Source organism: Cygnus atratus, chromosome 8 (assembly GCF_013377495.2).
Source record: "Cygnus atratus isolate AKBS03 ecotype Queensland, Australia chromosome 8, CAtr_DNAZoo_HiC_assembly, whole genome shotgun sequence".
Lineage (NCBI taxonomy): Eukaryota > Metazoa > Chordata > Aves > Anseriformes > Anatidae > Cygnus > Cygnus atratus.
This window is the reverse complement of record NC_066369.1, coordinates 10,147,417-10,173,140: the sequence shown is the minus strand read 5'-3', so window position 1 is coordinate 10,173,140 and position 25,724 is coordinate 10,147,417. Positions and strand designations below refer to the sequence as shown.

General features: G+C 39.6%; 2 protein-coding genes across 3 annotated transcripts; one reads left to right on the top strand and one right to left on the bottom strand.

The window, feature by feature from the left end:
• Positions 1 to 3,963: 3,963 nt before the first annotated feature.
• Positions 3,964 to 5,902, bottom strand: METTL18 (methyltransferase like 18). 2 transcript variants are annotated; one of them, XM_035537957.2, is made up of 2 exons: positions 5,806 to 5,902; positions 3,964 to 5,438 (listed from the first exon to the last, which is right to left on the bottom strand). In XM_035537957.2, the coding sequence occupies exon 2, from the start codon at positions 5,276 to 5,278 to the stop codon at positions 4,241 to 4,243; it is 1,038 nt and encodes a 345-aa protein (XP_035393850.1). In that variant the 5' UTR covers positions 5,279 to 5,438; positions 5,806 to 5,902; the 3' UTR covers positions 3,964 to 4,240. The 2 variants fall into 2 exon arrangements, with proteins under 2 accessions (XP_035393850.1, XP_050568337.1); XM_050712380.1 differs by having other exon boundaries at positions 5,834 to 5,859.
• Positions 5,903 to 7,412: 1,510 nt separating this feature from the next.
• FIRRM (FIGNL1 interacting regulator of recombination and mitosis) lies at positions 7,413 to 25,594 on the top strand. Its single transcript, XM_035538259.2, is given in 23 exon segments — positions 7,413 to 7,464; positions 7,467 to 7,492; positions 8,732 to 8,836; positions 9,351 to 9,491; positions 10,417 to 10,579; positions 10,958 to 11,042; positions 11,587 to 11,725; positions 12,170 to 12,250; positions 13,400 to 13,464; positions 15,150 to 15,298; positions 16,244 to 16,352; positions 16,860 to 17,046; positions 18,071 to 18,153; positions 18,520 to 18,571; positions 18,915 to 19,004; positions 20,098 to 20,283; positions 20,970 to 21,092; positions 22,313 to 22,408; positions 22,838 to 22,951; positions 23,342 to 23,446; positions 23,775 to 23,855; positions 24,655 to 24,768; positions 25,066 to 25,594. Coding segments are annotated over 23 exon segments (2,526 nt in total). The 5' UTR covers positions 7,413 to 7,418; the 3' UTR covers positions 25,252 to 25,594.
• Positions 25,595 to 25,724: the final 130 nt, after the last annotated feature.

The following is a 25,724-nucleotide window of genomic DNA, read 5'->3' as shown; positions in this document are numbered from 1 at the left end:
CTGTAATTACCAACCCAGCCAGAACCAGTATACCTAGGCAGGGTCAGGATTAATTTACGGGCACCTGTTTCCTCCTGTTGTAGCAAGCTTTTGCCCTTCATTTGTGAAGATCCTTGCTGCAATTTTCACTTTGTTTCCTGTTGATCTTCTGTTGAATGCTGTTGTGGGTTTTCAAAGCAGTACCTTTTCTCTTGCTCACACTGTTGACTTGCAGTCATCAGGAGATCTCTGTATACAAATCCTGGTTCTCCCCTTTGCTGTGACCCTTCTTACACTTATCTGACAGTATCTGTAGTCTCCAGCGGCTTTTTCTTTTCAATGTGTGGAACTCAAACCAGAATGAAATGGGAGAGGTTAGTCTAGTTTCTATCACGATAATAAAGCAGGAACAGAATTATTTTCCTTATCCCTCCATCACTCTCCTGTACATTTGTTTTGATTTTTAATCACTGGTGCCGTTATGCACTGAGGTGTGGTTCCTTTTAAGGTCTCAGAGTTAATCTCGGGTCCTTGTACACTGTGAGTCATGTATATATACATCAGGGGTGGCTGCTTCTTCTAGGAATATAACTCACCATGAGTTCAACGTATTTGCAACTGCCTCTGGTTGGATCACGGAATTTTGAATAGCTGGATCGACAGCAGCAACTGATTTCTTGCTTAACATTTCTTTCACCTGGGCACATGAGGAGTTAAGTTAGCTACTACAGCATCCAATGTATGCTGAAGGGCACCTGATGGCCTTTTTCGACTTACTGATCACCAGAGACTGGGCAGAGGGGAATCTCCTGTTCTCATCCTCAAACCTTTTGTCCCACTTCTCATTAGAAAAAATCCAGGTATTTCCATCCCTATAATCACCCGGAAGCAAGATATGAACCTGGTGCTTCAGGTCTCTTGGGTGGTCTCTGCTTTCCCTATGCACAGACTGGACTTTCTCTTCCAGCCTCTGTATGCCGCTGTATTTATCTGCTGTTTGCGCTTGTCTTTATGCTTTTGTGCATTGCTCTTCTGTCTGTGCCACTTCAATTGCTATGATAGCATTGGGTGTTTCATACCAAGATTTTGATTTCAGAAAATGATTACACGCCTCTGTACCTAGTTACCAAGAATAGCATGCAAATCAATAATTTGCAAATTGAGCACTTCCCACTTGTATTTTCCTCAGGGCTTTTTTTCCCCTAACATTTAGCAAAGTAACTGTAACGGATGCCATTTAACTTTTGCCAGTATACAAAACCGATTTATTTTTTTAATCCTGTCATTTCCCAAAATTAGCAAATAGTCTTCAAGAGGAAGTCATCAGTTAAGGACAGCGCCTGTTAAAGTAAACACGCTTTTTCATTTAGTTTCCTGAAACATTTTATGACAGATTTTAATGTTTCTCTCCACAATACTTACGAGAAGGACATAATTTAGACCGGATTTCTTATTGTAATGACTCTCTCAAGTCTGGAGCCGGGGGAGAAAAGGGGTGACTTGGAAAGAGCTGAAAATTGAGTTGCCAGTTGAACGCTTTGTTTCCTCATCCAAGAAACTGAGCCTGATGTAATGGTTTGTGTTATCAGAAAGAGACTTTTGAGGGTCTTCTAAATTGTTATTTTCTACTGTAATTTAACTTGGGGAAATGCTAATTACCCTAGTGATTAAGTAGATGTACAAGTATTACAAGTAAGTTAAAGATTTTTTTATTCCAGATCATGAAAAAAGCAGGAAACTGGTCACAAGGGTGGTGATGATTTGGCAAGGGGAGAAAGCTTTACTGGCTTCCCTAATCTAAGAACAGCTTTATTATTGATGTTAAAACATCAACAGAACACTGAGCCCACAGAACTGTTTAATTCTGCTTCCTCTCTGAGTGTATCTGTGGACTTCTAAGAACAGAATAGAACTCATCTGAACTTATGGAAATCCCAATGCTAATTTTGCTGATTTCACCTGAGAAAAATATCCTATATTGATTCTCTTCTGTAATTTTAGAAATGGGAACTTAATTCCACTGTTGGGATTCCTGGTTTGCAGGTGTGCAATCATTGTGATTGTGGCTCTAGCAGTCTTCACTTGAAAGTCTGCTTGAAAGCTGCTTGAGCAAGCCAAAAATAAAATAAGGATGCTGAGCAAAGGAATATTATTAAAACTGAGGGTGAGATTGGTCATGTAATATTTTCCAGATGAAGCATTATAGCAGGCAATTCTAAGTGCCTTCTTTATTCAAAAAATACATGAGATTCTTGTTCTTTATCATATTCATTCTTACAGGGGTCAAGATTTCTTATGGCTTCAGGTACCCTTCTTGGAAACAGCTCTAGACCTAGCAGGTGTAGAACAAGCTATTCAGTCGCTGTGTAAGCAGTGATTTGTTTTAAGGCTGAGGTATGGAAAATAGCAAGTGGTAGTGATGTTTCCAACTTCCCAGTTTTGACAAAGAACTGTTAACAGTACTTCATTGATCTGCCAAAGCTAAAACTTCCTTTTGTTTCTCAGTCTGTAGTCGGTAGTTGTCTGTCATCGGTAGGTTTCAGACCTGATGCAGAAAAATTCCAAAGCGCAATCACAGCTGACTGCTTGCAGAGCACAACTGACTGCTTTTTTCCTCTCTCCTGTGAAAGAGCACTTCAGTAATTTCCTAAGTATCCCTTTAAAGTAGTCTGCTAACAATTGTTTTTGAAACAACAGTAGTTGTTAAGGCTCTTCTGTAAAGTATAGGAAATCCTCTATGGTTATCTTAATAGCAACACGGTCAAAATAGGAATCTTGCCGTTGGCTTTCATGGGCTGCAGTGACGGGAACTTACTTTACGCAATACCACGTGATTTAAGTCACTGCTGTAGTAAGTCTTTCCCCACCTTCTCAGATTATTTATTACCTTTTCTCCCCTGCATTTATTGAGTATCCTTATACCCAGTTTACTGCAGTGGTTGGCTTGTCTCGGAGTTTATATTTCTGCAAGGGCGCCCAATGCGTTTTTGCTGCAGTAAAGCAGCGTACGCTGACAAGCAGTACCACTGCTGTACCTGGTAGAGTTCTGTAACAGCCTGCTGTCTGGTTTAGTTGAAGCAAAACATACGGTGGTTGCTTTTTTGTGCGTGAATTGTTGGTGACACCAAACACTTGGGACCAGATTTTGTACTTCTTTGGGTTTGTTTGCATTTTTTTGACTAGGTAATTTCTTCAGCAACGTGCAGTCTTGTCTCACCATCAGTATCATCAGCCTAGGACATGGGAGTGACTTGCACACAGGCTTTTCTAAAAGCCTGCTGCCCTACCAAACTGCCTAAAAGACTGAAGAGGTATGAAAATGTTTAGCAAGTTTGGAAAATGAGTCATATTGTATGGTCAGTATCTGGAAAGATCTTACCAAAACCAGTATAGCACTCTAGTAGTCTCCTTTCCTAACTGCAACCTAAAACTCAGTTCTGTCATCCTCCAGTTTCCTAGACTGTGTTTGTAGGTTTATCAGTTGTTCATTTTAAAGAACATCTTACATAGAGTCTTCTTCCAACTCAATTTCTAAAACAAATTATTTTTTATTTCTGCAAAGAGGATGCCTTTTTCCAATTCCTTGCTGAAATTTCTTAGGAATGCGTCAAAATATAAATACGAAAATTCACAAACCACAGTAGAAAATATTCTCTGGTATGCTTTTTCAAAGGTTTGAATAAAAGTAATGTGTGCATTATATATGGAAAAACTATAAAGATTTGCAAGATTGTTATCAGAATGGAATACAAGTGATAAATACAATCACATCCCCCTCTGGTGGCAAAACAGCAGAGTACAGTTATGCAGTTCAATCTGAAATTTGTCACTGCGGTTAAGTCATGTCTGAGTCAGGAGCCTGACCCTTAAGAACCACTTTTTGCACTGTATTAGGATGCTAAATGGTCACCTTCAGGCTGTGCTCAGCGGCTGTCCCTGTAACTTAGTGTTGGCACTGCCAAAGAATGGGAGAGGGAGACTGAGGACAGTGACTTGCTTAATTTTAAAATAAATATAAATAGCAAAAGTGGTACAAACAGATGCTACTTGAAGGTACTACATTTTTCTCTGCAAAACCAGAATCAGAAGAGTCTTTGCTTCCAGGCAAACACTAAAATTTGTCAAACAGTTCAAAAGCTAGAAAAGAGCAGCATCACCCTGTCAATTCAGAGTAACTCAATAGCAGAAAAAAAGCAAAGATAGGAGGATTAAAGTAGTTCTTTACTAAGATATTTTTGAATCACCAGTGGTTGAATTAATTTTAACTGGAATCTTTAAAGGCCATTTCCATGATAAACCGCTTCAGTCCTTTATCAATTTCTTTAACCATGCTGATTCTGAACACCTTCCTCTCTTCAATGAATTTCTCAAAGAGGTAGATGCCACCACCGACCCCAAAGTAATGTGCTTTACTTGCCAAGTACACGCGGCCGTTTCTGTCCAACAGCTGAGACAGTGTATCGTGCAAAGCACCGTAGTAGTCAGGGTTATAGATGGTCTCGGATGTGAGAATGACATCGTATTTTGAACAGGGTTCGTTGCTGCTGAGCAGGAGCCGGCTGACTTCTGACCACTCTCCAGAAAAAAATCTGCATTTGCTGAGCGCGTCAGGTAAGCACTCTGCTTTCCTGGGCCTCTTTGAAGGAGGCTTAACAATTTTTCTATCATCTCCCCCACCAGTCCCATTGCCATCATTTACACAGTTAGCCACCACATTAGGCAAGGTTATTTCATCGATCACGGTGCTGTTGTAATCCTGGAAGTGGACTTTTCCAGCTTTTCCCCGTAACGCAGCTATTCCCAGCAGTCCAGCCCCACACCCAAGATCCAGCACTGCCTTGTTGGCAAACTGCAGGTCAGCCTCAGACAGGTACTCCAGGAGATCGAAAGTGCACTCCCAGATTTTCAGCCCCCCCTCGTAGACCCCTGGGATGAGATCAGAGTGAGCAGAGACGCTTTTCGACACGATGTCTTCCCTATGTGTGTCATCCTGACACGCCATTTCCACCATGGACATGTTTACGTAACGCAGGTCTGACATGGTTTCCAAGACTTTATTTTCCAGTACTTTGCTGACATCTTCGGGAACGTGGTGCTCCCTGGCAGCCGGGGAGCACAACTTGTTCTCTGACAGTCCCTTACCTGCGTGCTTTGTGGTGCCCGGCCGGAGGCTGCAGGCTGCTGCTGCATGGGCGGTTTGCTCGTGTTTTGGAGGGTCCAGCTGCGAGTCTGCCTCACCCTGAGCACCTGGCTCAGTGCTTTCATTTTCCTCAATAGCAAAATTAAACCGAAATGCCATTTTCAGCAAGAACAGCCCAAAAAGTCACAGGCAGGAACGCTCCCCCAGGAGAGACGGGACGATTTTTCTTTCGTATGCTTCCATGCAGTCACCACGGTGGGAAAGCGCGCTCTGTAGGCTGAACGCTGGCTGGTTTGCCAAGGGATCGGCTTAATTATTTCTGCAAAAGGAGTGAAAAACAGTTTTAGGCATCGTTAAACGGCGAGATGGTAACAGTAAGGAATTAATAGCGTGTTAAAAGAAAATGCTGATAGCATCCTATTGAAAAATGAGAGCGCGGTCCTGTTTAAAAACCGAAAATAATAAAGAATAAAATAATGAAAAATAAAATAATAAAGAATAAAAGTAAAAAATAAAATAGTAAAGAATAAACTAATAAAAATAAAAATACTGAAGAATAAAAAAATAAAAATGAAATAATAAAAATTAAGAATGAATGAAATAATAAAAATAAATAAAAATAAAATGAGAAAAAAAATAAAACGATAAAGCTCAGCAGCCGTTACTGGCAGGGGGGGTGCCCGTACCCCGCTGCCCGCTCTACCCCTGCCCCACATGGCTGCGCTGCCTCCTTCCGCGTCGCAATGCGCATGCGCGTGGCCGGGGCACAAAAGGGCTACGCGCACGCAGCCTCCCCGGTCCCGCGCGGGGGCTGCTGGGATAGCGGCGGGAAAAGCCGCCGCTCGCGCCGGTTCCCGCCGCCGGCGCTGAGGTGAGGGGGGCGGCCGCCATGTCGCGAACCGACCCCGAGCTGCTCCTGCAGGAGCTGGGCGGCTGGGATTGGGAGCTCTGCCGCCGGGAGCTGCCCGCCGTCCTGCCCCGGCTCCTCATATCCTTCCCCCGGGAGGCGGTTCGGCTGCTGGGTTGTTGTGGGGAGTGGGTGTGCGGGGGTCTCCGCCGTCGGGGGAGTGACCCTAAAATGGCGGGGGGCGGGATGGGCAGCCTGCACGGGTCGAGCAAAGCGACTCGTGAGAGGGAAAAGCGCTGCAAGCTTTACAGGGGGTGAAACAGGAGAGAAAAGCCGGGTGTGCTGGGTTTCGCTGAACGCAAGCGCTGCCCTTCACCGAAATAACAATAAAGTAAAATAAAAAACTGCAGTAGAAAATACCGTGTGGTTCTTCTAGCCGTTTCAATAACACTCCTGTTGCCCCCCTAAAAAAAGCCAAACAAACAAAAAACATAGCCCACAAATCACAACCCCTAAATCTTACTCTCTGGCACAGTGCTGCTGGAATGTGGGTACTGAGCACCCACCCATAGCAGCTGTGGAGCATCCCCGTTAATTTCATGAGGTGGTTAAAGCCCACACAGCACATAGTGTGAGAAATTACATCTTTATGGCAGAATGAACTTGACTTTCTTTAACGTTTTTACTGTATGTATCAAGAGTCTGAAGACTGGACTGAGCACATTCGTAAGTAGCGGCCAAGAGGTGCTGCTTCTTCCTAAGGCTTATTGTATTGCAAATATAAGGTCTGCACTAGTTAAAAATACTTACACTATCACTGGTGTCCTACTTTCACAGCCTTTAGCAATCCTGCTGGACATTGCACGTTACAGGAATTGCATGTTTTAGAAAAACCCATAAGCTATGCACGTAAGGCTGCTTTTTCCTTTCTGCTACTTCTGATTTGTAGACTGCTGAAAGAAGGAGTGCTTTTTGCCTTGTATTTTATTGTATTTTTGGCCGTTATCTTACAGGTGGTTGAACTCTTGTAATACCTGAGAGTGATCAAGAAAATCCTGATATACACCTGGTTAGGACTCTCGCTAACATTCACTGCTCAGCTGTGTGTTAGTGCCAGCCAGCACTTCAGATGTGTAACTGTTTGCAATTAAGAACATGGAAAATTGCCCAGACTGTGAGCAAACAATTGTGCCCCACCTTCAACTAAGTGTAGTCAGGTGTGATGCAGTTATTAATGGGTTTATGCATGTTCGAGCTTTTATTGTTACTTGATGATTCAGGAAATGCATATGTTGCAAATGCGATGTTACTTGTTTCAAAATCAAGTATCTGATCAGTTTCCACTTCACTCAGTTCTTTCTTCCATGTGCTTGGTAGCTACATACTTCTGATAATCACAGGGTTTTCAGTAACATTTTAGAAATACTTTGCTTTGCAGGTGTTCTGAGGATCATGACTGAAATGTTTTTGCCTCATATCAGCCTTGCAGATTTGGAACAAACTTTTTCTCAAAAGTATTGCCTAAGGTATGACACCTTCAATGAAATATGAAAATTTCAGTCTGTGCAGTGCTAAAAACCTGCTTAGAGTGCCTTGATTCTTTTCAGGTCTCATGATAGAATCATTGCTTTGCGAGCACAGCTTGAAATAAACATTTTACCCTTTAAAAGTTTAACAGTTTTACGTTGTTGGATTATTTGTATGATTTTTACCATTCTTTACAGTAGGGAGAGGATCAAACGCATGATGTTCTGCTTTCTATATTTAGTAACAGAATTGTTTTTTATTTATTTTTGAGAAGGCGGGCTTTTTATAAATGACCAAGGTTGTTTTCACTTGGGGCAGGCTCTCAGGACAAATAAGTTGAAGAACCCAACACTGAAGAACCCAACACCCATATATCATGAATAATTTTTGTGATATTTGTGAGTAACATAGTGAATAAACTTTTAGGCAATGACTAACAGAAGGTCTCTTTTTTTGATTAAATAATAGAGAATTTTGGGCTGTAATATTAAACTCTTCAGTACATATATCTGAATGGACTTAAAGCAGTAGTGAATTGCTGAGTTTCAGGTCTCAGCTTGTATATTTTAACAAGCCTGTAAAAATTCCCAGTTGATTTCCATTTCCTTTCTTGCATGTCTTCTAGCAGATTTTAGAGATTACAAGAAAAATGGCTCATAACATGCATATCCTGAACAGGGATTACTGTGCCATACCAGTTTATGCAGTACCCTGCACGTGCCTAGAAGCTGTTCTGTCTTTGCAGTCTCAGCAGGATCTCTCGTAAAATATACATGGACCTTGACCAAAGCAGAAATTATTGTTATTTGTAGGTCTTAAAACGTTATTTCTTTATTCAAGATGTTAATGATTGTTCTCAACACAAAACACTTTCTGAGACAAAATGAAAATAACCTTTTATCTCAAAATGGTGTGGTTTTAATTAAGAAAAAAATCTCTGTGAGGATGAGGTATCTGTTATGTTAAGTTAATTAGCTAGGAAGTTTATTTTGGTTACAGATTTTTAGAAAATAGCAGCTAACTTAACTTCTGGCTGTAATTTAAGAAGAATAGATGGTTTTCACATCTTGGTATATCAAGTTTTATGATTTAAATGCTAGAAAGCATTATTTACTCCTGTGAGTTATCTCAGTAGACTATGACTGCAGTCTAAGCAAGCAAGCAGATATAAACATATGCACACAAATAGTAACACCTTTCTATATATAAATTTCTAGCTTTGCTTTTTTTTCTGACAGACTCTACAGCTGTATGATAACTTGATGTATGAATTATCCAGTGAGGCCAAAGGATTAACCAGCCAGAATACAGAGTTATGCAGTACTGTAAGGAATCTGTTACAGGCAAGTCTATTATGCTTTGATTTTACCTAAGAAATTAATATATTTTAGAATACTTATACTACTAGCCAACTCGTAAAAATGTAATCTGAACTTCCTTTGCAGTTGAAGTTCAGTTAAAATTTTGTGAATTATTTGACTACATTTAGCATGTGATGCTAATCAGAATTTAAAGAAAATCTCAAATTCTGCTTAGTATCTAATGTAAATGGAATTTAATTCTCCGTATTTAAACAGTAAATCTGGCAACTATTTATACAGTCACTTAATTTGGAGTTTAAAATTTTTTGTAAGTTGAGAACAGCAGTGAAAAGAAATACGAGGCTTTCAAAGAGTGTATAATGTCAGAAAAAAGCTATGGAATTCATCTTTAATAAACAACTTATTTATGCAAATAGCTGTGAACTTTAAATGTTGTAAGAACCTAGGAGCAATTCCACAAAAAAAAAAAAAGGTGCTTCTGAAATTACTGTAGGATTGAAAAACATTGATTGCTGTTGTTTGTTCTTGATCTAAGACTATAGTGCAACTGTTGGAAACTCTGACCAGTTGTGTACGGTACGTCTGCACGCTGCAAGAGTGTGTGCCTCTGGAGAGTATCCGCACCCTTCCATCCTCTGTTCTTTATGTAATAAAGAACACATTTACACACTGCAAGGTAGGTCTCCGTTAGAAAGAGAAAAATTCTCCTTCTGGTTGGTTTTTAGGAAATGTTCCCTTTATGAGAAGTTCCTAATTCAAAATGATATTGTTGTAGATTTTTTTTATTGCTATCAAATCATTTACAGAATGTACTTAGTGTACAAGTACAAAGATGGTTTTTCAGCTGTCTGCCCAGAATTTCTGACCTGGCAGTGCTAGACATGGGCTATGCTATTTTCAAATTTCGCATCAGTGTCAGTTGAACATTTTGCTTTTGAATTTAGGCTGTGACATCTGTGCGCTTCTGACGACTGCAGTAGGTTTCGGAGCTACAAATGGTGACCAAAACGGTGCTACTTATTTCTATGCAAGTTCCAAAGTGGATTGAATGTTGAGATTAGGACCCTTCTGTTAGGTACAATGAGCAATGTATATTGGTTTCAGATACAACAAGTAAGTTCCCCTTAAACAGTGAAAATAAAACAAGGTTATCGTGAGGACAGTAGCTTTTGGTCAGCCTTCATTTTCACTTTTCAACTTTTCTTTCTTAATGAAAGATTTACAGCGGTTTTCCATGTCAGGACTTGAACTCATTTGCCATACCTTTTATTTAACAATTCTAATTTGAAAGTATTGAGAAATATTTGAAATAGTCTACTTCCTTTGTTGCTAATGTTGTACTGCTTTGTTCAGAAATATGATCATAGGTTCATGCATCAAAGCCTAATCCAAAGCCAACTATACTCACCAGAGCCAGACAGACTTTGTTAGCTGTTGATTAGACTGCAGGTGACTAGCATTTTATATTTAGCAAATAAGAGTCCGTATCAGAAACTATAGATCAGGTTCAATATTGAGTTAAAGTAGGTACATATATGCCTTGCTCAGATTGTGATTCCTGTGTGTGTTTTTTTTAACCTCTTCTTCCCCATTTCCTACAGGACAGTGAATCAGTGTACTGTGAGCATCTACACTTGATTTCTGATCTCCTACAAGCTATGTTCAAGGAAACTTACTCTCTTCAGAAACAGCTGATGGAACTATTTGATCAGATTTCTGTGGGCTCTGCTTCTGCTGAAGATAACATCACAGATATGGTGTCAGGTATATGTGGTTCTAAAGCTTTTTGACTTTTGTTCAAAAAACAGCTTTTTTTTTTTTTCTTTTCTATAGGAAGTATGTTTGAATCTTTAAAACTGATCATGCTCAGTTCCTGCTGTCCTGACCAGCACTTCAGAAGGCAGCATTTTGCAGCTTGAAACATAGTCATTTTTTTCTCCTGAAACTCTGTGAGATGGGGGATGTTGCATAGATTTGTAGGAAAGGGGAGGCATCTAAGCACTGAGCTATTCCTGATTCAGTGTCAGCGTGGTGGTATTCTCTAGTGTTTGTGATTGCTGTTGTTTTGCTAGGAGAGAAGCATAGCTGTGAACTTAGGAATCTGCTTTAACTCAGTTGTTGCTATTATTATTTCCTTCACAGTGATCCACACCGTGCTAGAGATCTGCTCTGTCATCTCCAATATGGACCATGCACTTCATGCCAATGCGTGGAAGTTCATAATCAAGTATGTCTTTAAACTCTTTGCATTTTATTGTAATATGACTGGACTGTGGTTTTATATAACCGGAGTTACACTAGTTTCATGTTCAGAGTTTCAGCTGAAATTGAAATTAGAGAATTCAATTCCTTTGGAAATTTAGCTAGTAAGTGGAATTAAATGCACTGCCAGTGAAAACAGTTAGGAGTTGTGCATGAAAAAGTAATAGTAAAGTAGTAAACGTAATGACTTTTTACACTGCAATACAGAAGAGCATTTGAAACAGCACTGTTTGAATAAATAATCTTTAGAGGTCTGACCTGCAGTTTTGTAGATGTTTTTGGCTTGAGTTGTGCTGTCTTGTGCTTTCATCCTGCCTCTCCTTTGTGCTTCTGTCATGGCTACAAAGAGGGCTGTTCCCTCTACGTTTCTGGTTTCCTTGTACATGGATATTGCACTGATTAGTGAGGTATAAAAGCCTAAATAGAAATATGAGAAAATTGGATTTGTATTAACTTAATGCACGATCACATCTGACAATTAAGTATCTGATTATATTCCTGCCTTGTAGGCAAAGCCTGAAGCATCATTCTCTGCTGCAGTGCCACCTGAAACACAGTGACATCCTCAGTGGCCTGTGCAAGGATACTCTTCTTTCTTTTCAATCCTGCCTGCAACTGGCTGAGGAAATGAAGATGTCAGACATACAGGTAAATTAGAAAGGTTCCAAAGCTGCTGTTGAACTTGAGGAAGATAAATTCACTTTGCTTGGATTATTATTTTTTTGATGTTTTTTAATGTGCTAGGCGGAATCCCTTGTTCTTTTGAAACCACCAGAAAGTCAGGCCCATTGACTTTGTTTACATTGGGGATGTTTTAGTGAGGCACTGAAAACAAGTTTCCACCATACTCTGGGAATTTTGTTTGTTTTCTAAGCTGATGATATCCCAAGGTCAATCAAAGGATAACATTTCAGTTGAATATTGGTATAAAAATATTGAGGCACACTGAAGATTTCTAAAGTTTTTCCCCTATTGCTGCAGAATTTGTAGAGAATCAAGTTTGAAATAGTTTTTGAGCACTGTTAGCAGTTTAAGTTTCATCTGTAGCATGTTACTCTGTATATTAAATTTTAGAACTGCTTTTTTGGACAGGAGGGCACTGACCTCAGGCTGTTTCAGAAGACTGTCAAACTCTGCAGATTCTTTGCTAATTCCCTTGTACACTACACCAAGGTAGGTTTTATTCCTTGAATTCTACATTAGTATCGAATATAAGCCTCTGGTCTGCAAACAGAATAATCATGTACTCCATAATATCTTACCAATTTACAACTATACTATATGAGTGGTATAACCAACATTCATACGTAACCTTCTTGTGGTTTCCACCTGAATACGCTCACAAGCCTAAGCAAGATTATTGATGTGATTTAACAGAAAGAAAAAAAAAAATCTGTTACAAGCAGTGTCACTGCGGAGTTGGTAGGAAATGCCCAGTCTTTACTTGCAGCCTTGAGTCAATGCAGTAGCAACTTTAGCTGGAAGAATTAAGCAGGTGAATCTCGTTGCTAAGGTTTCAGAATTGTTGCTCATTTTTCCCTAATGATCACAGTTGTGGCTCTAACTTTCCGAAGTTCTTTGTTATCCTGAGACTAATAGAATTCTCAAATAGACTTAAAGACATGAGTAGCCCCCTTTTCATTTGTATTTTCACCTAAATGTTTTCCTGAGTAGCACTTATAACCTTTTGCCATGGGACAACATACTTTAACAGGCAGCACAGTCAAATAGTTTGGATGTGGCATTCATAGTAAGAAACGAAACTGTACTGGTACTGGCTCTGACACTAACTTCCTGCTCTCTCCCTGGCCAAACCATTTCGTTGCTGTGATTTAATCTCCCGGTTATTAGAAAGGATGCCATAAATCTACCCATTTTTAGAATGCACGTGGAAGAATTTTGCTCTCTATGAATAGCAGTGGTGGTGTGCTCTGCATCTGCTTTGTCCCATGGTGTCAAAGCAAGGCTTTGATATTTTTTTTGTCACAAAATGAACAGCATAATGACAGGAGAAGACAGCTTTATAGCATGTAGAGCATTTCAGATTTTTACAGCTCTCTATGGCTACTACAACTGTTCTTATTATTTTTTAACTAAGTCTAGAAACATAACTTTTCAGAAAAAAAAAATATATGTGTGGTAATTAATCCTAGGAATACTTTGTTTATTGTTTGTTTTGCACTTGCTTTGTGCTGTGGATTGTTGCAAGTTAACCAGTTTTTTCATGTGTAGTATTTCACACATGAATATAGTAGAACCGGAAAAAAACATAATCATGCATTTTACATTAAAAGTACCTTTCAAAATCAATGTCTTTTGCAGGAATTTCTTTCTTTCTTCTCGGATTTATGCTCTCAGTTGCATCAGCTGTTTCTTCAGATATACAGGTAAGTGAAGTACCAATAACTAACTACTGATAGATAGCATCTTAATAACATTTCCAAGTACGGAGATGAATTATCGTTTTTAAAGTTAGAGTATTTTGAGGTGAGTTCTTGTTCTAGAACTGTTGCTTTCTTTTTCACGCACAGAAATCTAAAAAGATTTTTGTATAAATTGCGCTTTTTTTGTATGGTACTAAGTTACCTTAAATTCATTTTTCATCAATGCTGTGAGTTTCAAATACTGACAAACCACTAACTTGGTTGCAATTACTTATGTCAGCATTTCTCATTAAGTTTTGTTAGAATATGCGCATTGATTGTGTTGGACACTGGGTCTGCTTAGGAAAGATTATTTGAAAACTGTTGTTCCTAAAGTCAGAATTCCTGAAGGCGGGAGTTGTTGTTCTTCAGTCACCCTGCCGTGAAGCAGTTAGGCAGAGTTAAAAGAGTGGCCCAGCAGTGTACTTTAAAACAGTAGTGTGATGTTAGTCAACTCATGCAAAGTCAAGACAATACAGAATTACCATTTCCTAGCAATCCTGATTAATTTCTCCTTCATATATAACTAAATGGCCCTGCACTCTTTTTTTGTCTCAAATTCTAGTGAAAAAAAGAGTAAATGCAGGTGTCAGTAGCAACATTGGACAGATCGTTTCTACTTGAAGACAAAGTATGGCAATATTCGTCCTGAAGGGAATTTGAAACAGTATCTAAGATTTTTTTTTTTTTTTTGTCACAGCTTTACTGCTGTGCTTGCAGTCTCATGAAATCTCCTAACAGGACTCTGGTTCTCCTGGAAACAAAAGCTTTAGTAATATGATGCTCATAAGTATTCCCTTCTATAATGTGCGAACTGCTTATCATTTTTCTTGCAAAGGACTTGTTCTGTGTGCTGCAGTAGTGGGGAAGAACAGGGCAAAGTGAAAGAGAGGTCTGATTTCAGTTATTCCTTTGGAATTGAAACCAGATTCTGTAGTGAGATGTGTGTGTGAGTTCACTGAATGTTTCGCTGCAAGATCCAAGATCAGGTGGTGGGTGGTTGTGTTTTTTTTTCGTTTTTTAAAAAAAAAAAAAAAAGAGTTCCCTCTTCTGACTTCACTTACCTTGTGGATCACATTCTCAAGTGGAAGGTTGTAAACTTTCATTCACGCTTTTCATTCAGACTTTTCAAGTAGGAAGGTACCATTTTTACAGTCTCTTTATAAGCTACAAAAGTAGGTTTTCATTTCATGATCTCTTGTACTTTATTCTCATATCACTTTCTTTTACTGTTCAGCTTTCTTTTTTTTTCTTTTCAAAGAAATTAAGTGGTACCCTTTTATTAGTGTTGTCTGTTTAAATTAGTACTGTCATATTTATGACTATCAATTTTTCTACAAGTGTCTTCTTGGCTTGTCATTGCTTGTCTTTTTTTGGTGATTCAGTATATTTCTTCTTAATATTACATAACTTACATGCCTGTTCTGTGAGCTTGTAGGTTTTTCTTTCAATGTTTAATACAATATAGGGTTTTGAAGCTTACTTTAAAGGCTGAATACAAAGTTGTAACTTTCAGGCTATAGTAGATAATAAAAAATGAGGAGTCTTTTCTGTCTTTTAACAATAACAGGGAGATCATGAGTTTGCCTTTTTGTAGGTGTTTTGAAAAGTAATTGTACTGAGAATATGTTTCTTTCCATCTCCCTCAGCAAATTTCCTCCCAGTCTCTATGCTCCAGTGATCTCAGAGGTTCATCGAGATGAAATATCCCGTGTTTTTCTTGTGGCTCTAGACCCTCTCATCAACCAGCTTCTTCCCTTTAGCCCTTTTATGGAGCAAGTGTTAAGTGACAATTTAGGTGGGTTTAAAATACAACTACCACTGTTTCAATACTATGCAACCATCTCTGAGGGATCTGGTTTGATATTTTGTCTTTCTGGACCACATTCTGTACTGGGTTGCTTGCCTCTTTTTCTTTTGTAAGTACTATGGTATAGGCAGCTGCATGCTCGTTCAGATGAATTTGTATAGCAGTTGATGTTGCTGTTGAATGCGTGTTTTGCAAAGCACTCACAGTAACTGCAATATTAACTTGGTTAACAGAAATCCTATTAATTTTGCTGCTTTGCATAATTTCAATCTATATCTGTATCACAACCTTTTAAAGTAAGGTAAATGCGTTCTGCTGTGCTGTTGATGGAGGAAGACAGTTATTTTTCCTAAATTATGTATTTTCAGTGGAAAATAATATGTCTTCAAAATGAAGGATGATCATAACCGCCATTAAAAATTCTGCCCTGCCCAACATGTCATAATTCTGAGACAGCTGTGCTACCGTGTGGGATTTACAATGTGAGCAGCAGTTGCTCCTTTTGTCAGTGCAGTCTGGGCTTACTTCTCTCTCATATGTGCACTCTGGCCTTGTGATTATCGCAACACACTTGGAAGAAAACTTTGTGTATTCGGTGTCTGAGGCACCCAGTGCTTTCAGGCAGACTGGAAGGATGAGGCATCTGGACTGTAACTCCTTTGCAAGCACGTTGCAGCAACACTTCAGAACTGCAATATTGTAGCTTCTATCAGATGCAGGATATTGCATTTAGTTTTCATTTCAAACATAATGTTCATGTTGAAATGTTCCTTTTTTTTCCAGCTGTGTATGTAAGAAATTTTGGATTGTTTTACTAGGAACTTGTTTGCATCATCAGTTCTTCATCATTTGCCAATTGCTTAAAAGCTAGTTTACACAGCATATATATTTCCAAGGGTGACTAGCATCACACTTCAAAACAAAATTCTACAGGTCTTCCTCCTGAGCAGCAGCTGCCCCAGTGTCTCCTCCTGATTACCATCATGGACAAGCTGTCTTCTCAGCCTGAAGAAGTGCAAACCCTCTGGAACACAGGAAAACGGTACTGAAAAGGTTCTCACTGTAATTCTTCACCAGAGCGATCAGTCAGTGTGGGCAAACAAAGGGGCTTACTTGCTTAGGTTTCCCTCACAACCCAACAGCAAAGTTTGACAGACTACCAATTTACATCCTTATGCTGGGAAAAACATCATCTGATGTTCTGCTTCAGGGGTGAAGGACACAGAGCCAGAGATGCCTTTGTTATTTTGGGAAAGGGATAGTATTTAGACTAAGTCCAGGTCAAAGAAACATGTAGTTTGTCAATACTTGCATTTTTATGCCTGAACTCTCTAATAGTGACTTGAATTTGTAAGCGAGGAAGGTAGTCAGAAATATAAATCTAACATACAAATAAAGCATTGAAGTTACTGCTGCAGCTTCTAGTCAGAAACACAGATTCTGTAGTAGAGATGATGTTTGCAGGATTTTGGACTTGCCTATCTGTAACCCAACTGTTTTCTTTTTTTTTTTTTCTCCTTCCTTTCTTACCCCTCAACCCTATCCCCAGCCTGTCTTTTTTCTCAGCTCTTTTCCTCAGTTTCCAGCAATGTTCTGCCGAGCTTTCTCTCCCTGTTTGTTTGCCAGAGGTGATTGGCACAGGACAGCCAGCAGTTCCCATCACCCTGTATCACTGTATCTGCATTCACCTGTGCTCCTACATTGCTTCCACACTCCCATCACACTTTCCTCAGCTGGTAAGATTGATTTTTGCTTATCATTTCTTCAGCTGTTCTGATGCATAGATAATACTTGAAAAAGAATGAGCTCTTGCTAATGATCTAGCTCTGAAGAGATGATTAGTTACAAAGTGCTTTGAGTTATTCTTCAGACAGCAGCCATGATGCAGGAGTTCAGGTATCCAGAAAATGTCATTTGTGAGGCAATGGGGAAAATCAAGCTTCTTACAAGTTTTTGGGAAACTTAATTGTGTTAGAAACTTTTGTTCTCTTTGCAGGAGGGCCTGAAGTTGTTATTAAAAGTTCAGTGCTTTCTTTTACGCAGTATTTAACTTGTATTAAGTATACCTGGTTTTGTTGATCTATACTGTGAAGTAATAAGAAAGTGGTATTTAATATTTCAAGTAGACTATCTTGTTAGGATTTCTGCTAAGAACACGCCATAAAATGGTAATAAGAAAAATTTTCTACTTCGGAGGAGTATTCTGGGATTTGATTACTGTTATGTAGTATTTTAAAAGTTTTTCGCTTTTTATTATCTAGAGGTTCTTTTGTCTATGCATAAATGTAAAGCTTTAAAAAGTTAAGAGCTGTCATAAACATTATAGCCCTAATTTAGTTTCTTTTTCCTGCATGCTGCTTTCAGATAAAATTTGTGTTCCTAAAAGAGGAAAAGTTTGATTTGTTTTTTTTAGTAAGGTGCCAGTAAAGTGTGCAAAAAAATTGGTGATACATTGCTTTATATATATTCATTAAGAGTTGCCTTGCAATGAAGAGATGCGCACGCAGAAATATTTTGAAAAGTGAGGGATCTTCAGCTCATTGTAATGAATGTATGTGTATGTTCAAAGTATGCAAAACTAAGGATGTAGCTGTTTGGTTAGTACTGTAGCTGAATATAGAGGATGAAAATCAGTTATTAGAACATTTCAAATTGGGAATGCTGAAAATCTTATTACGTTTCATGCCAATTAATGGAGTAAAAGTAATAGTAGGCCTCCAGTCGGTTTCTGCTTGAACTTAAATAATATGTTTTCCTCAGGAGTATGCTCTGCTGGATGCTGTGCTGGGTTCTAGTATGATCACATCTCTGCTAGCAATAGACTCGTGGTGCTTCCTTGCCCGGTAAGATGTTTTCATTAGAAGTCAAGCAGGATTTCCACAGATCCAGTTAGTTCTGTTGTTGCATGTAATTCCCTTTTTAGGACAAAATTGTCCTAGAATTGGATTATTTTCAAATGTAGAGTGTATTTTGAAAATTAGGAGCAGAAATGGCTTAGCCATTTTTACATTCATACAAGGGGAACATAATTTTTCTATTGCGTATTGGTTTTTTTTGGAGCAGTTCTCTCAAGTAAATTGTATCGGTGTCTATCAAGTTTAAATGTTTTAGGGGAAATGGCTATCTCCGAGACAAGAATTACACTATTTAATCTGTAGAAGACTAGGAAACACAGACTCACTAACTTCTCTCTCTTTTTCACGTTCCAGGTATGGAACAGCTGAGCTGTGCACTCACCACTGTGTTGTGATCGCTCAATTGGTAAGAGCCAAAGTGATGTTTGGAATTCAGCAACAGTTTTAATCCTAATTCTACTGCAAACTTTCTAAGTGACCAAAGACAAGAGTTTAATGTTTTTTTTCCAAATCCTGAATTGAGATTTCATTAGTTCCTTATATTGGGCTAACAATGAGCAAAAGCAGTACTGTGCAAATATAAATCTTTATACCCAGTATTTCTGACATGTCCTTCACTGTTTTATTTAGTGCTACTGCTCTGATCTCACATAGGAACTCTCAGAACATTGTGTAAAGAATTCATTTGCTGCGTGGTGATTTTTTTTTTCTTAATTTAATTAGATGCATTTCCTGTTATCCTAATTCAGATAAAGTCTTGGCCCAATGAGTGTTATCAGGTCGCTGCCCTGGGTGTTCTGTTGAGGCGTATGCTGTTCTTGATGGCTCCAGATCATCAGGCAAGTACAGTGCCAGCATATTCTGACTTTAACAGAAGAGCTTTGAATCAGTGGCCTGTGTTTAAAATATCTTCTGCCCTTCAGAAATGGCAGGATGTTGAGTGCTCACTTGCTTTACTTGATATTGCACTTGCTATTACTTTGTCGTAGTGGATCCTGATTTGTGCAGATGTGTATGTGCCTTTGTTGTTTTGAAGAGCACTTCTCTAATAGTGGTCTTATTGGGTGGCAGTGATGTCCTTTTTTGACTAAGTATGAAAAGAGTGTATCTCCCAGAGTTACTTAAACTGTATGCCCTGTATTGAACCTGTGCCTGGTGTTTATGAGGGCATAAACTCTTGTAATTGTCACTTGTGTTTGTTTAATAGAGATTACAACAAAGAATCATGCTGGAATACATAACTAATACCAAGGAAATCATCAGGGTAAAAACAGTTCTAGACGAAGTAATTTCATTATTTGGTAATATGCTTCTAACTTTTTTGTTATACACTCATGTGTGGACGGAGAGCATCTGCTGCACAGGGAGACAATAGTGGCTGTTTATATGTTCTTTCGCTGCAGCATTTCTGAAAAGACAAGTAGGCTCAAATTTTGTTGCCAGGTTGTCTCAGGGTAGGAAGAAAAACAGCCTGCCTGCTTCTGCAAACTCTTAAGATTCATCATCACAGATGATCAGCCTATTTCTGATACACAGATGTTGGCAGAACTGATTCATTATTAATAAGGAGACTTGACTGCTGCAGGAAAATCCACTGGTATATTGCTCTTCAGGAATAAGAAAGGGTTTAATTCTCAAGTTCTCTAACTTAGTCTGTAAATATGGGTTTGCTTTAGCAAAGTGATACATATTTATGATCCTTAAGCTTTCTTCTACTGTCTAAGGCTATTGCTTCAAGTAGCTGAAAGAATAAATTGCTTAACTGCTCTATGTCCTATATGTGACAGGGAGCTGGTGGTATTTCTAAAGCAAGTAAGTAGTGCATTTTTGTTTGTTGGTTTCTCAGCTTTTTGACGAGCTATCAAATTCTCTTCTAGTCTCTTTAGTTCATATTATTTTATGAACTAATTTATTTTATACTCTTATCTGCAGGTGGAATTTGCTCATAAGTTTCTTCCAGAAGAAGTGGAAAACTTGGCTGTGTGGCAGCATGTATCCCTCAAGGCCCTGAATCCTGACCTTGGGAAACGAGTGGCCCATCAGCTGTGTGTGGCAGGACTCGCACAGTGCAGGCAATGGCTGAATAGCAGGCGTGCTGTGGGAGAGCTCCAACCTGTGGTAAAGGAGATTGGCTTCTCTTTGTGAAAATGCATGACCCCTGGATTTCCAAACTGTGAGGATGCTGTGGCTGTCCTCAGTTTTGTTTTTCTGTCTGTTGCACCGCTTTCTTCCATTACTAATTGGCAAATGCATAATCAAGATCTCTCATTTTAGTGTTTTCTTACAGTATGCAGCACCTCAGGACCCTCTGCTCTGAGGGTGATAGCGGAGGTCTTGTGATTTACTAGTTACTCTAGTTGCTGTTTGCTCTCTGGGTGGGCAGATGTATTCTTCTTTACAATTTCCAATTTATACTATGCCATACAATTACTTTTAAGTTTTGAAGTCCTGGCTGTTTTATATGGCATCAAATCTGAAAGATGCACACTGGTCTCCCTGGCAAAGGAGAGGAGCGAGAGAAACCAGAGATTTCCACACGAAGTACCAGCTGCCAGCTTTCGCCTGGCAATGCAGCTAACAGCTACAGCACCATATGAACTCCCACAGAAGGAACGGATGGTTTCCTCACTTTAGAAGCTTTATTGGCCAGTGGCCTGGTGGATTAGCTGTACTGTACAGCTGACACAGCACATTAGGCTTCTTGCCATCTTGTATCATTTTAGATGCTTAATTACAAGCCTGGGGTTTGGGTTTGTTTTACATGTAGGTTCTTTTTGGTCTTACACAATGTTTTTTCCTTCTAGAATATTGCCATTTCTGTCTTGCTGGCTGCCTGCAGTTTTGCTGGTGACACTCTGGAGGCAGAACTTCAGGCATCTATCTTGGGAGTGCTTGGTCAGTTCTGGACTTTTCTTCAGGCTAAGCAGGTGAGAGGATTTGCTGTTCTGATGGTGAAAGCATCATGTCTTTGGGAGGCTGGTGCTGCTGTTTCATCATGTTTTGTTTTACTTGGATTAGGCCATTTCTGTAAAGGAGAATATAACTGTGCTGCCCATGTGCTGTCAGCTGGTTTATTGGACAGGCTTGTTCTCTGGGAAATGGACTTTGAATTTTCCTGAATGGCACATATATGGCTCCTTCCTGCTCCATCTGTTATGCAGTGTCAGATTCAGATTTGCTTAACGAGAAGTCTGAAATACCTCATTCTGATTCATACCAGTTACGTATTTGGCCTATTTAAAATGTTTGTTAGAATGTGATTAACAAACATGGTGATACTGCTTAGCACATGGAAACCCATAGAGCTAGTAACCTTCCTCTCGTATTTGAGAACAAGGAGGGAAGGTGACCCCTCCAGCTTGTGACTATATACCTAACCGTTCGTGTCTGCAGCTGGAGTAAAGAAAAAAGGATTTGCCATGGTTATGATTTGTCACTCAGATTATTTGTCACTCAGATTATGATTTGTCACTCAGATAAAAAGGAAAGCTTGAGAGAGGGGATTAAGAAGAGCCAAGTGTGCCCTTGAGGCAGTGAATCCTAATGATATCCTGGGCTGCGTTAGAAGGAGAGTTGCACATCAGGTCAAGGGAGGCCATCCTTCCTCTCCACTCAGCCCTGGTGAGGCCACACCTGGAGCACTGTGTCCAGTTCTGGGCTCCCCAGTACAAGAGGGATGTGGAGCTCTTGGAGAGAGTCCAACAAAGTGTCACAAAGGTGATCAAGGGACTGGAGCATCTCTCCTCTGAGGAGAGGCTGAGAGAGCTGGGACTGCTCAGCCTACGCAGGTTTTGTGAGGGCCTTATCAATGTCCATAAATACCTGAAGGGAGAGTGCAAAGAAGACCAAGCCAGGCTCTTTTTGCTTATACTGGTGAGTGGAAAAAGGAGAAGTGGAATAAGAAAGATCCTTAATAAAAATCTAAGGAAAAGGCCTTGTGAAATATGACCACCTAAAGATATTTGTATCTCTGCTTTGATCTTTTCTTCTGCTGCTTAGGATGTATTGTTCTATGTGTGTGAAATTAGGCTAAGAATTTTGGAATGCTACTGCAACTTCAAATTCCTTAAGTAGTTATTCCATAAACTAAAATGCATTAACTAAATTAGTAACTAAGCTATTACTAATACCTTGTGATCTGTTCAAGGTCTCAGGTGAGCCGTGTCTCCAGCAAACACTGTGTATATTACTTCGTCTTTTGGAATTTTTCATCCAGGCATTAGATGCTCAATTAATCACTCAGGTAAAAACAAAAACCAACATCACAACCTTATGAGTAACTTACTTTATGAAAAGCCAAGTTCTTTGTGATTTACTGAAGTCTCAAATGAGTGATTTCATTGTCTGGCCTTAAAACATGGAGATTCCTAACTATTTTTCTTCCTTGATTGCTTTCCTGGTCTTTAAACCAAGTATGTGGCACTTAGGATTCTCAAAAATGGTATTAACCAATCATTCTGTAATATAACTGGGATGTATGGATGTGCCATAGAACATATTTCTTTCTGAGATGCACACTGCAGCTTTATCCTAGCCAGAGTTATTCAAGCTGTAGCACATTTCCTTTTGTTTTCAGTCCTGCTCTCTGAAATCAGCATCCTCAGTTTTAATGATTAGAGTAGTTTTCGTCTGCACTGTTTGATGGAGCTTTGGTGGGGTTTGTTTCCTGCAGGTGTTTGCACTGCAGTCTTCCCTTTTCCAGTTGGATCCCCCAGATCATGTTCGTCTAGCAATGTTGGATTTTCTCTCTTCTGTGGGAAAGGTGTTCATACCCCAAGAAGCACAGGTAATGGTAACTGTGGCCTTCTTTAGTCTTTTGATGAAGAGATACTCTAACTATTTAAAAGACTGAGTTAAATACATACAAAAGCACCATGACATAATCATCTAGGAGACTTATCTTTTCTTGAGGCACACTGAGTGCACGTAAGAGGCTAGGTTTACTCATTTGCTCATCGTTTCTCACCAGTTAGAAAAGACTGATGTTTGAACCTCCAAGAAGAAAGAACAGAACATGTCATCTCCCTTATGGTGCTTTTCTGTCAGATAGGGCAGTAGCACTCTTCATTTCACAAACCTGTCCCTTGACCTTAGAGCAATCCTCTACTAATACGTCACGATGGTAAGATATGCACAACTAACTCTTTGTAATTGACAGATATTTGTTCTTTTCCAGAGGCAAGTCATCCCCCAGTTGTCGTGTCTGTTTGCTTCTCTGCTGGCTGACCAGACGTGGCTTATTCATCAGCATGCACTGGAGGCATTCAGACACTTTGCAGAGGTAAGCACAGCAGAACTTTGGGTGTGTGTATTCAGCTCAGTTACCTTTCATCATACAGAAATTCTTCTCTCTTAAATGTTCATTGCTCTCGACTGAACAATTTGGATGTTACTGATGTTATTGCACGTGAATAAAAGTAATGAGGGCTAATGTAGTTACATGTGATTTCAGGAGCTGGAAGTAAAGGAAAATTAAGCATTGGTTGCAGTGAGGAAGGATGTTTAAAACGCTGTCACCACAGAATTCTTCCCAGAGAAACATTTCTTTCTTTGTATATTCCTTTGTTAATGTGAACATACTCAACTGCTGTTACCCAACATTTTTACAGGAGACAATCCATGAAGATGTTGTTCCTCAGTGCCTTAATTCAGAAGAAATTAAGAACAAAGTTGTTAATTTTATGGCTAAGGTATGTTGTTGAACCATTTTACTGCTTTCTTAGTTGGTGCTGTACACATCCGTAACAGGATTTATGAGCTCTTCTTCACTGCCATACTCATGTAGGATTTGGCTTATGTCTGTACCATCATCTACATGCAGATTAAATAGCTAAATTTTAAATAAATTATTAAATTGATCTGTTAACTGGGATCTGGTTGAATTTTTCTATTCTCTTAAGTCAACGGTATTGACACATGTTGCTTCTACGCACAGTGCTCTTCCAGGACTTTTCAACTTTGATTTAAAATGCTTTGCTTTTCCCTCCTTGAACAAAGAAAATGATTAAATCGCACTTATTGTTGCGGGCAGTGAAAGTATCTATGAAAAAGGCAGCAATTTCTTCATTCCATTTGTGATTTCCCTCCCTCTTCTTGCATTTGTTTCTGTAAGCTCAGTGAACATGTATGAATATGAAACATCCCAGTCCTTTTTGCACATTAGAAAACAGTCTTGTAGAGCAGACAGCTGTTCCTGCAGAACACAGACAACTGGAAAGAGGTGGATGTTCTCTGCCTGTAAACCTAAGGGAGCACTATCTGGATGAGTAGTACTTGAAAAGCAGATAATTAGCAAAAGAATTAATAGCCAGTGAGTGATGCTACACTGATGTTGCAGCAGATAACTTGCACAGAAGAATGACAGAAACTAGGTTCAATTTCAGCTGCACATTAAGATTTCTTCCCCCTGTTGCTCTGGTATACGTAGAACCTCTGAAGGCTGGTAATGCCTTCTTGCTTTAGTTACCTCTCCTGTGGCTCTCTCCCCAGGTAAGGCAAGCTGAAGAGACAACAGAAGCACGAATAGAACGCCTGAAACAAGAAAGGATTACCTGCAGTGCACATTTTATGAAAATGGCTAGAGAACTGGAGTCAACAGCAGAGGTACGTGTACTTCCAATTATCTGGGCTCTATTGTACATTTGTGCCATTTCTGGGAAGTATCTGAAGAGGTTCAAGACAGCCTTTGTTGCCCTCCATTTTCGAGGAAAAAAGTCTGTGTGCACGCCTGGCCCTTAATGTTACAGCTGAATGCTCTGTTCTCCTGTCAGCCAGGAAGAACTCTCACAAGACAAGGGTGGCTCTTACAGCTTTTCCCTATCTAAGAGTACTTCCATTTGGATGGAGACTGATCGCTTATATAGGGGATTATAAATGATGTCTGTTTACTTAACTCCACAGCCCCTGGCAAAAAGAGCATGTCACCCCCCCTCTGAGGAGCAGTATAAGTCAGCCATAGGCACCATAGAGGGGGCGGTAGAGGCTGTGAAGCTGCTGCTCCAGAAAGGGTCACCCCCGGCATGGCTTGCAGTGAAACTGGAGGCTCTACACACAGCTATGGCCGGCCTCAGAGACAGTATACGGTAAGGCGCTCAGCGGGCTTCAGTGGTGCTGCCATAGCTCCACTCCCTGTTCTGAGGAAAACTGCCTTTGTACCATGAACGCTGGAGAAGAATGAACTACGACACAGGGCGATGGATGCTCTGCTGTACTGCTAAGTCTTGGTTAGTATGCCCAAAGGAACTGAGGCCCATCTTTTATTTGTAATAACTGGCTGGATGAGTGGTATGTTTTAATGGACACAATTGTGCAGCTGAGCTGTCACTTTGTATATTGCCACTGTATAGCTTACTCTTTCAAATGCCTGTATGATGATAAACATTGAATGAAATTGTATTTTGAATGCTGAGGTGTTTGAATGTGTTGTAAAAGTAACAGGTGCAGTTGTTCCCGTCACATACAGGTAATAAGGCAATAGGTGTTTTTATATTATTTTTTAAAATACACTTAAGAATAACAATTTAAGGCTCTATACTGTTCTCTGAACATACCTCACCACT